This window comes from Vigna umbellata, chromosome 5 (genome assembly GCF_029865625.1).
Source record: "Vigna umbellata cultivar VRB3 chromosome 5, Vumbellata_1.0, whole genome shotgun sequence".
NCBI lineage: Eukaryota > Viridiplantae > Streptophyta > Magnoliopsida > Fabales > Fabaceae > Vigna > Vigna umbellata.
Window position 1 is genome coordinate 62,516,506 of NC_142169.1, and position 11,743 is coordinate 62,528,248.

Here is an 11,743-nt window from a genome sequence, read left to right on the forward strand (position 1 = left end):
TAGTGAATAAACTTTGCAGTTCTTTGTTGATTTTTGAAAATGTAACTGCTATTATGCCTAATGACCAACTGTTTGTAATGTGTCATTGAAAATATTTGAAAAAAAAAGCATGAGTTTTGAAATCTTTGATTGGACATTGCTTCAGCTAGACACCTTCTTGATAGTCCTTATATTCTTACTTTGATTTATTGGTTTATGATTATCTGAAGTTCTGAACATCATCATATCCAGGAGACAGCAGATCACCTGCTATATCCTAATCCTGGATCAGGAATGATACATGAACAACATCTCCAATTTTTCCATTTTCTTGGTACTCTTCTTGCAAAGGTATGTTTCTGTCCATTTTCCTCTGTCTTTTTAATAAGGTGTATCAAGACATCCTATATTTTCTAAAAAGTGGCCAAAATAATCAATTCCTTACATGATTTATGAAATCCTACTTTTCAGTCGTTTTTATATATGAAATCAGAGGCTATGCAGCGTTAGTATTTGGCTACCTGTAGTATAGTCCTGTAAACTTCACTATCCAGATGTCAAGTTCCTAGGTGCAAGATGGGTGTTTTAAGATTTCCAATAGTGTATAGTAGGAACAAGGCCAAAATACTCCATTTAAGACCTGGTTATTCTCCTCCCTTGAGATAGTGTTTTGGGGTTTAGTTTGGATTAAGCAATCTGGTATAAGTTGCATAGTGATTGACTGTGCTTTGTCGGTCATTGGTCTGTATCAGTTATTTTTTTGTATGCGTTCTTTTTCTTGTGTGTTTGCATTCTTTTCCTATATTGATTTTGCTTGATTAGAACAACACTTCACGCATACAAAATACTTTTGCAGGCTATGTTTGAAGGGATTCTGGTTGATTTACCATTTGCTACTTTCTTTTTGAGCAAATTGAAACAAAAGTAAGACTTAGCTTTATTGGTTTGTCTGCTACAGTTATTATTTACTCTATTTAAATTCAGATTGTTCAATGCTCAAATCTTGAGTTTCCATGCATTTGTTTAGTTGCTTACAACTGCTTTATGTTGATGTTTTGTGATTAACAAATAACACTTGGTAACCTTAATGTAATGCGTAGCTAGTTGTGAAATGTGTTTATTTCTTGAAGTGAATGGGCCGATGTGCACTTCCTATAGAAGTGGATTTCTACTACTGCATTAAATGAGTTTTCTGTTTTTGAAATTTATTTGTGTTGTGGGACTTCCACACCCCTCTCTCATGCCAAGGTATATACATCTCATGCGTGGAACTAGACTTTAATAGATGGTCAGATAGTGGTCTGATAGCAGGTGGAACAATATGTCCAACAAACAACAAATATCGCTAGGATAGACTCTAACCTGACTCTGATACCATGTTAAATATAATAAAACTAAGTATAAGATTAGTCTCCCTTGTGTCTTGTTAAGAAGTGGACTTTAAGCCTAACTCAACTCCACAAAACCAGCTTGGTAAGGTGAGGTTTGCACTCATTTATATATTATAAATCAGCCTTATCTCTAGTCGATGTGGGACTTCCAACACCCCCCTCACGCCGAGGTATAGACATCATCTCGAGCATGAGACTAGACATTAACGGGTGGTCCGATAATGACCCGATAGCGGGTGGGACAACATGCCCAACAAACAACAAATATAGCTAGGATATGCTCTAACCATAACTCTGATACCATGCTAAGAAGTGGACTTTAAGCTTAACTCAACCCCACAAAACCAGCTTTGTAAGGTGAGATTTGCATCCACTTATATATTTTAAATCGGCCTAAGAAGTATCTGAGTTTACCAAGATCTTTGGTTTGAAAATGGTGGCAAATGTGTTGTTTCATCTGGGAGATGCCATGGTGGTCACTGCTTGTAAGAACAATGTCATCAAGCCAAATGACGAGGCCTCACTTCGAGTCATATCAAATTGTTGACTATCAAAAACTTTAGGCTCTAAATACTAGACTCTAATGTCATGTTAAGAAGTGGACTTTAAGTCTTACTCAATTCCACAAATTTAAGCTGTACTCAACCTCACAAAATTGACTTGTAAGGTGAGGTTTGTACCCACTTATAATCGATGTGGGACTTCCAACAGAAGCCGTAAGAACCCAAGAACAAAGGAAACTAGAAAAGAACTAAAAACCTATCTTTTAACAGTGACACAAGTTTCCTCTTAGAGTTTCTAAGTGTGGCCTAGTGAAAATGTCCTAATTAATTTTTGGATGTTCCACAATTGTCATGTACTCCGGGGGTACAATGATTGACTTCCTATTTTATTCCTGCATTCAATTCAAATTACCTTCGATCCTTTATAAAGGTTAGGAATTTCTTTCATGTGTAGAAAATAAACAAGAAAAATTACATGAACCAATAGGACAAAGGCATGTGCAAATTACTGAATAAACATGCCTGTACTAGGAATATGTAGAAAATGAATGAGAAATTATGCCTAATTTGTGATGCATGTGTTAGGTGAGAGGAAGCTATACTTCTCTTTTTTTATGCCTTTATTTTCTGGTTGTATCAGGCACAACTATCTAAATGATTTGCCTTCCCTGGATCCAGAATTATATCGTCATCTTATTTTTCTTAAGGTAATAGCTCATCTTTGGCTTTCATTTCCTGACATCTATTTCATTCTTGTGAAAACTCTACTGAAATTAGTTTCTGTAATGTTAGTTATCACTGGAATGAAGAAGGTCTCTTGAAAATAAAATAACAGCTTAAGCTCGTATCCAAGCTATAAAAAAACTAATAGAACTCTAAATAGCTTGACATAATTTTTTTTTCCATGAACAGCCAAGTTTCGATGGTCCCGTGTTGAATTGATATGCACTGTTATGATCAAATGTAACAATTCAACATTCATATAACATATTGTCATGCTTGCATGTGTGATCAAACAACTGAAAATCAACATTGGAATGAACGGGGTATCAGCATGAATCTTATACATTTTTTGACTACCACATATTAATGTAACTAATCCTACCAAATATATACATGATATACTGCCCCAAATACAAAATATATTATAAGACTATGTTGTCCTTGGATTAGAACTATGGGTGGGGAGTTTGTTTCACAATTGCTTTTAGAATTATTGAAAGATTACGTGTAGGAAAGCCTTCATTATCTCGGTGAGTGTGTCAATCTTTTCCCTCTTTTTTTTTAACAGCATTATGAGGGTGACATTTCGGAGTTGGAACTATATTTTGTTATAGTAAACAATGAATACGGAGAGCAAACAGAAGAGGAGCTGCTTCCACGGGGAAAGAACATCCGTGTTACTAATGAGAATGTCATTACTTTTATTCATCTAGTAGCCAATCACCGCTTGAATTTTCAGGTAAAGTAAGGCCTACTTTGAATAAAGTTTCTCAATTAACACTCATGTAAGAGAAGAAATAAATGGAGAGGTGAAATCAACTATTGCACGCTAAACTTTTAATATCATTTCTTGTCTAAAAGTTGAGTGCATAAAATGATTTTAGCTTGATTCATTTGACCTCTCTTTCTTGTACTTAAAGTGTTTGTAGAAAAAATTAACAAAACAAGGCTTAATTTTCTGTTTGATTTAAAATGCATCTCAGGGTGACTGTATTTACGTGTCAAATATATTAAAAATAACTATCTTTTTTAGATACGTCAACAAAGTTCTCATTTCCTGAGAGGATTTCAGCAACTTATTCAGAAGGATTGGATTGATATGTTCAATGAGCATGAACTTCAGGTTTCCTTCTATCTTGACTGACTTTTAGGCCTCTAAAGCTATTCCTTTTTCATTTGAATTCCTGTTCTTGCATGGTGATCTTATGGGTCTGATCAACAATTGCGTCCTTATCATTTTCTCCTACATGGCATAGTTTACACTTGTCATTGCTAGATGGCCATGCACTCGGCTTATTTTTGTCTCTAGCTACAAATTATGTTTCTAATGATCAATAATTATAAAGTGAAAAGTTGGTCTTGACTTTGTTATATTTGCTTATATGGTTTTACCTTCTTAGAAAGTTATTTTAAGTCTAATTTAACTTCATAGAACAAGTTTTCCACTTGAGGTTCTTTCCTGGTTATATATTATAATTTGGTTATTTCTCTTGTTGACGTGAGATTTTTAATACACCCTTAAGCCAAAGACTGACATAACGAGTGTAGGATTCAATATTTGTCAGTGGTCCAATAGATACAACCCACTTTGCTCCTTAGAAATTAAAATGGTCTTCCTCGTGGCAGTGTCTTCAAATACACAATAAAGAAAGAAAAAAGGTTATTGAACAATTTTAATCTTTTATAGTCTTTTTCCTAAGCTTTTGTATAGAATGACAGTTTTGGGATATATAAAACCAAAGTTGTCAAACTTGAGAGTTTACGCAAACTCGTGAGAGTCCAGTAAACTCGTGAGAGTCCAGTAAACTCGTGAGAGTCCAGTAAACTCGTGAGAGTCCAGTAAACTCGTGAGAGTCCAGTAAACTCGTGAGAGTTTACTTTACATGAAAAAAAAAATACTAATCCATAGATGATGCTTAAATCTAAATATGCCTCCACTTCTCGGAGCATTTTTACTTCTATTTTTAATTGATGAAGATGCACTTGGATTAACTTCTATTGAATTCATAATGAGATAAAAAATTTCACTACAAACATAAAAAAATAAAATACCAGAGCTTAAAATGTTGTAGCAGCAAGGGTTTTTCAACAGTGTAGTGAACTTTATTTTTGATAAATTAAATGAATGGTGCAGTGCTGTAAAATGAAACCCATTAATATTGTGCTATAAAATACTTTGCTGTTAAAACATAAAATCAATTTAGAAATTTGATGGCAGAGGGTTTATACATACACAACGCATGAGTTTGAAGATGAGATTGACGGCAAGATCGACAGCGAAATCGATGGCAGTGGGAACAACGGCGAGATCAACGGGACGGAGGGCAAACCTAATGAACTATAGCACAGTAGAGGGCGAGATCGAACGATGAGATTGACAGGCGAGAACAAAGATGAACAGTGAGAACGAAAGCATTGCTTGAACAAAAGCTCAAAAAACCTAAAAACGAAGCCATTTTATGTTTTCGAAATTTCTTCTTAGACTCGCAAAATTGGAACCAAACTCACATTTTCAGGCGAGTTTAACGAATCGAGTTCACAGTCGATTTTACTAATCCTACAACAAAAACGAGTTCGCTTACGAGTTATCTCAAAAGCACTGAGTGAACTCAAACTCGACCAAGTTAATGAGTTAACTCGCGAGTTCGATAACATGTATAAAACATCCTTTAATACAATAGATGATTTCAAAGTTATATTCCTAGATTTACACATGGACACATTTTCCCCATTTGCAATGGAATTTGTTCTCTGATTATCTTGACATGCAAATTAAAGTGCTTAGGAAAATGAGTCATGTGATCAATTGCTCCTAAATGAACAATCCAAACACCCTAATGCAAAGGGCCAATAGCGTTGAGTGTGCTCTTACCTTTCATGGGTAGGGTATATGATGATCTAGCAAACTTAGTAATTGATTCAATCACTGTTCTCAAATAATCAAGTTCCTCTTTAAAATCTATGACTTCAGACATTGAAAAACACATAACAAGATAATAGAAAAAACTTGTTTGGAAAAATAATCAAATCATTGTCAAATGAGACTTCATGCTGCTCTGAGGTCCCAACAATCCTATTTTTGGTGACAGCAAGTGGGCGCACCTTTCTGGCTCACCACTTACCTCAATAACAATGACAAGCAACGATCTGGATGGCTGTCAACGAGACAGTTGAAACAAAGCTCCCAAGATTGGGAACTCTGATACTAACTTGAACTATGTAAAATAATAAAGCATTATTTTATTGATAACCATCACCCGAGTTTCATCTTCATCATCTATATTTGTAATAATGAATAAATATTTGAAAAGGAAATAAAATGTGCTCAAATGACTGGGAAGATTTTGAATGTATTTTTTTTCTAATTACTATGGAGATATTGAGAATATTTTTTTTCTTCTAAATAATCAGTTATTTACAACTCACTTGTTATCTCATATGAATGGAAATTGTTTCAGCTTGATGCCAATAATGCCTCTTTGAATGGTTTCCTTGGAGAAAAAGTTTATATAGCACAACCTCTTGGATATGAATTGAGGGGTGAATCTGTATGTGAATTGAATAATGTCCTTTATGACCCAAAACAGGCACCATGACAATGATTTCACATATTGCAATCTACGCTTTGGATTTGTCAGCAATAAATTTGACTCTTCATTTTTTGTTTACAGTAAACAATCTCTAGCAATATATTCTGATATATGTTAATGATATAATAATCAATAGCAGCTCTGTTTCTCTGATTCAATAGATTACAACCATACTTCGTGTAGCTTTTTTTCTCTTAAACAACTTGGTCTTCTAGATTATTTTCTTGGCCTAAAAATTAAACATTTATCTGATAAGTTTATTCTTATGACTCAAAGCAAATATATTCGAGACTTGCTTTGCAAACCACATGGCAAAAGCTCATTTCATTTCTTACCCTATGGTTTATAATTTCAAGTTATCAAAGTTTGGGGCTGCTCTATTTTCAGACCCTACCATATATCATTTAACGGTAGGTGTTTTGCTATAGGTCACTCTTACAAGATCAAAAATCAACTCTGTTGTGAACAAAGTCTGTCAATTTATAGCCAAACCACTAAATTTTCATTAGGTTGTAGTTAAACACACACAATGGTATCTTAAAGGTACTTTGTTCCATGGACTACATTATCAGCTATCATTTCTTGTGGAACCCTTGTCATTGAAAAGCCTTTGGTGCTGCCGGTTGGGTATCTGTTATTGATGATTGATGTTCTACTTCAAGAGCAGGAGTTACATCTATTGATGATAGATGTTCTTGGTTCCAATTTAACATCTTGGTAGTCTCACAGGCAGTGAATTACTGCTTGTTCTAGCATTGAGGCTGAGTATAGAAGTTTAGCTCAAACTTCCACTGAATTAACATGGATTTCTACTTTGCTCACTGAAATGAAAGTTTCATTTACTAACAATAGCTTTTGTTGTAAGATGTTTCCTATAATTAATCTTGTAACCTTCTTATTTCAGATGTGTGAAAATAATAAACAGTTCAGTTTGTTTCTCTCATTTATTTTCTTCAAGAAATTCTTAGTTCAGGTTGAATTCCACTCTTACACTGCCTCAAAATTCTCCAGCTCCTTCACCAATAACTTGTATCACACTTGAGTCCCTTAATGCACCATCTATCACTTCTGATCCATCATCTTATTAATCTATTTCTGTTCCTAATAAAGCTACAGTAGTTAACACTCGTCCTATGTAGACTAGTTAGATGTAGACTAGATCTACATCTGGTATTCTTCAGTCCAGAATTCATCCTTCATTGTTTCTTACTCATTCTAAACCTGAAATGGTTAAGCAAGCTGTTGAGGATGCTAATTCTCGGGCTGCAATGCAGCAGGAATATGATGCACTTATGCAGCAAAATACATTGGACTTGTATCTCTACCTCCTCATAGACAAGTTGTTGACTGTGGGTTTATAGAGTCAAGGAAAATGCTGTGGCTCTACAAATACATATAACGCAAGATAGGTAGATAAGGGGTTTCATCAAGTACCGCAAGCACCCCTAGTCCACAATTAGTTGCAACCTCTTTGACAACTTCCTTAACCATAGTCTCAAGGGGTCCCACATTATCCAGATATAAAACTTAAAGTAAAGCATAGAAAGTTTAGGAAGTGCAGACGAAAAAGTTTGTTTTATGAAATTGAGTTTGGTCTTGAAGTTCAAATTCTAAGAGGGTATAAAGTGCATTCCGAATGATATCCATGTATTGTAACCAATAGCCATAGTTTTTTTGTGAACATGTAGTAGTTGGAAGGCTTGGACTTTTAGAATACTTATTTGTTGATAAACTTCAATAGTTTTCTGAATTTTTTTATACACATTGTTTGACTGCCAATCTTTCTGGATTCAGTTTTCAACTAATTCAAGTTTTCTTTTAGAATCTGTAATTTGTCTCAATGTAACTCAACTTGCTTCACACTATTGTTTTCCATAGCTTTTGATATCAGGTTCACTTGACAGCTTGGATGTTGATGATTTACGGCAGCATACGAACTATGCAGGAGGCTATCGTAGTGTAAGCTTTCTAGTATTTATGTGAGGATTTAGTCAGTCATGCAAAAGCAAGAAACATTTAAATGATACCCTAACTGAAACATTCCCGAGATTGTTCTTTTGCTTACTTTTGTTTTTTTCCTATAATTAATTGTTGGATTTTGAAGATAGATAAGATTGAGATTGTAGAAACTATGAGAGAAATGTCATGTCTTTTATTGATGTATAAATCAATCATGGAGTTACTCAGCCTAGGAGAAAGTACCCATTTAAGGCCTATATGGATAAATCCGTATATAAATATTTAATAAAAAAAGAGAATAAAGAAGGAAAAATGAAAAGAAAAAACAAAAAAACTCTCCGTAAGTTAAATTAATTAATACATATGTTAATTTGTAGACGTTTCGTATCAAATAATTGTTTTTTTTTTGTTGTTCTTTTTCCTAACTATAAACGACCGTGGAGAAACATATCCAAAGAAACCCTTAATTTTTGAAGTGAGCACATAAAATATGGTCGCCAAATTCTTCCCATCTCCACTCAAGTAACTGAATCCTAAATCAGCTCCTTTAAATTCAATAAGCTCATTAACTGTGGAGCTTTTGTTTTTACATTTTAACTCTGTAATGTGAGTATTTTGAAGTTCTGAATGCATTGGGTTTGTCATTCAACATTGGATCTAATTTGATTCACATTAGGGTCTTGGTCAAACAAAAGAACAATTTCCGTGGGACAATGTAGTTTTTTCAATCTTTTAACTTTTGAGCATAGCATTTGGTTGGTGCATAGTGATCTGATTCTTTAAGGGCAGCTCTTTCTAAACCAATTACTGGATCTGGTTATGTTTTCATCTTCTGGTTTCTGTTGCACGGGAACTTCCTCCAACTTGGTTTTCTCTTTCCTCCACGTTGGAGGATAGCTTGCGATCTCCCGATTTTTACTTTCTACATAAAAGGGATGTTTGCTGATCTAGTAGCTTACGTTTTTTTATCTTTTCCATCTATCTTAGTGTAAATATCAATAGTCTGAATGTCTTAGCATTTGAACCATTTTGGCTTATCAGTTTTTCTTTTTATACTTGTGAATTCTGACTTATGTTTTCTTCTGATAGGAGGATTATGTTATTGAGACGTTCTGGGAAGTTCTCAAAGGCTTTTCATCAGAAAACAAAAGAAACTTTTTGAAGTAAGATGTACACCGCAATAACATTTATTTGCTCTTCTATGACATGTTTGTGGGATAAAAATTTATTATCTTTACAGATTTGTGACAGGTTGCTCTCGGGGACCATTGCTTGGATTCCGATATCTTGAACCTTTGTTTTGCATACAAAAGTATGCTTTGATTATATTAAATATTTGCTCTAATTCATTTCTACCAGAGCTGGTATATTTTACAGACAGAAGAATCATATTGGAATTGTCTGATGTCTCTTATTATAGGGCCGGTGGTAATGCTTCGGAGGAAGCTCTTGACCGATTACCGACATCAGCCACCTGTATGAATTTACTAAAGCTTCCACCTTATAAAAGGTTCGTTATAGTACTAGCTTGTGTTTACAGTTTGTAGTATGTACATTAAAATTTGTTTGTCTCTACCGTTGTAGAGTGGTTTGAAAATTAAAGATCTTAGAATTAATAACACTGACATAAGTAAGGAGAAATTTTGCTTTGTCAATTTATAGCGGTGAGTATGTGTAGAGAGAGAGAGAGAAATTAGATTGGAAACACAAATTAATCGAGATAATCTTACGAGTATTCTCTCGATTTGACATTACACCGTCTTGTTGACATAAGTGTGCACAAGATTCACGGAAGTCTAATGATTGTAGTGTTGTTTGAAATATTGAAATATTATCTTTAGCAGATTTAAAAATTTGAAAACCTTTTTACCTGATCTGAAACCTTATTAGGTGGTTATTGGATATTAACTCATTAAATACGATGTTTTTTGTGAATGTCCTTAATGTTTGGGGATTGTGGATATCAGCATTATATTAGAACTTCTCTATAATAATTGTTAACGCTAATTTTAGTCCGAACATTGTTGAAGCTCGAGGGAGGACATATCTCTCGTTTATGATTTCTATTTGAGCAGTATTATTTCCCTCAAATTTTTCCATGGTTACGACTGGAAAACTAGTTTTTGAGCCACGATAACGGGAACTATTTTTCTTAAGTCTTGTCAATATTCATGGATTGTTGCATGTTCTTGATTCATTTTTGCATCTTTTTTATGTTTTTTATCTGGCAAACCTACTCATTCATTGTTCACTGCAGTAAAGAGCAAATGGAAACCAAATTATTGTATGCCATTAATGCTGACGCTGGATTTGATTTGAGTTAAAAGGAGGCACAGCAATTTACCGCATGATTTCTTTTCCACAGCAGTAGAGGTTCAGTAGTATTTTTTACTAGAATATCCGATGTAATGTGAACTGAGGATAGGAGTGTCATGTACATAATATTCATTTTCATCTTCTCTGTCAATTTGTCCTTAAATGTAAATATATTTGGCAAAAAATAATTACGGTGGGATATTGTTTTGTATCACTAAAGTCCTATGGAATTAAAAGTTTCAGGATCGAACTTAACTTACACTTGATATTATCAAACATGGCATTGCGTACGATCATACATAAATAATGTATTTTATATGAATGGGAATATATATTTAAAGAGGTTAAATTATCAGTGTGGTCATAAATGAGTTACATATCTACCCTTGATTATCTTTCAATCATACAGCTCATAGAAGTATAAAGTTAGTCATAGGTCCTAGATTCATTCCAAGGACATTTACTAAATAGACTTTACCACCAATACGTGTCCCTTTGATATTCACACTTTTTTTTTATCTTTATTTTTTTAATAACAATTTTTTAAATTAATAAATAAATTTTATTCTAATTTTATCTTCTTAAGAACTATTTTTCTTAAATTCAATAATTACAAATGCTAAAAGATTATTTTTTTAATTTTATCTTTTTCAGTCATAAAAAATTCATTTGGATGATTAAAAATTATAAAATTAGTTATTTTTATTAAAGGTATTTTATAATTTATTAATATTTTTTTATTTTAATAAATAAAAATCATTTCACGATTTAATATTAGTTTTAGATATTAGTGAAAACAATTGTTACAATTAAAGTTTTTTTTAATGATAACCAAAGTTAATAAAATTATTATTATAATCATAACATTTTTTTATAGTTTTTATTGCAAATAGATATTTAAGTTTAGTAAATAGAATTTTTTTAATAATGGTCAAATAAAAATAATAAAATTTAAAATGCAGTTACGTAATTATTTTAATTAAAAAATAGTTATGTAAAGGATAATGGTAAAAAATTGTGTACAACAGACAATTTTAAGGAAATTTATTTTTGTAATAGTTCTTTTATTGTATATAATATTTAATTCATTTTATTATTTTATCTAATAGGTTATATATATATATATATATATATATATATATATATATATATATATTAATTAGTGAAAACAAATTATGCATCTGTTTTCGCTTTTTAATAAAATGATAATGAAATTATAGTTATAAAAATAAATATAAATAATTTTGTAATTTAATTATACATAATTTTTATTTATTTTTGT

The 11,743-nt window shown here is 32.6% G+C and overlaps 1 protein-coding gene across 3 annotated transcripts in view; it reads left to right on the plus strand.

Annotated features, from left to right (window-relative positions):
• Positions 1 to 10,720, plus strand: part of UPL6 (ubiquitin protein ligase 6) — a 29,368-nt gene extending 18,648 nt beyond the window's left edge. For 2 of the 3 annotated variants that reach the window (XM_088114796.1, XM_047322491.2), the window contains 10 exons: positions 232 to 330; positions 836 to 903; positions 2,514 to 2,580; positions 3,165 to 3,335; positions 3,630 to 3,719; positions 8,065 to 8,145; positions 9,235 to 9,308; positions 9,386 to 9,457; positions 9,566 to 9,655; positions 10,403 to 10,720. In XM_088114796.1, coding sequence (XP_087970922.1) covers positions 232 to 330; positions 836 to 903; positions 2,514 to 2,580; positions 3,165 to 3,335; positions 3,630 to 3,719; positions 8,065 to 8,145; positions 9,235 to 9,308; positions 9,386 to 9,457; positions 9,566 to 9,655; positions 10,403 to 10,469 — 879 coding nt within the window. In that variant the 3' untranslated portion in view covers positions 10,470 to 10,720. The remainder of the gene's footprint in view (positions 1 to 231; positions 331 to 835; positions 904 to 2,513; positions 2,581 to 3,164; positions 3,336 to 3,629; positions 3,720 to 8,064; positions 8,146 to 9,234; positions 9,309 to 9,385; positions 9,458 to 9,565; positions 9,656 to 10,402) is intronic. The other variant, XM_088114797.1, reaches the window with a different exon arrangement.
• The last annotated feature ends 1,023 nt before the right edge of the window (positions 10,721 to 11,743 follow it).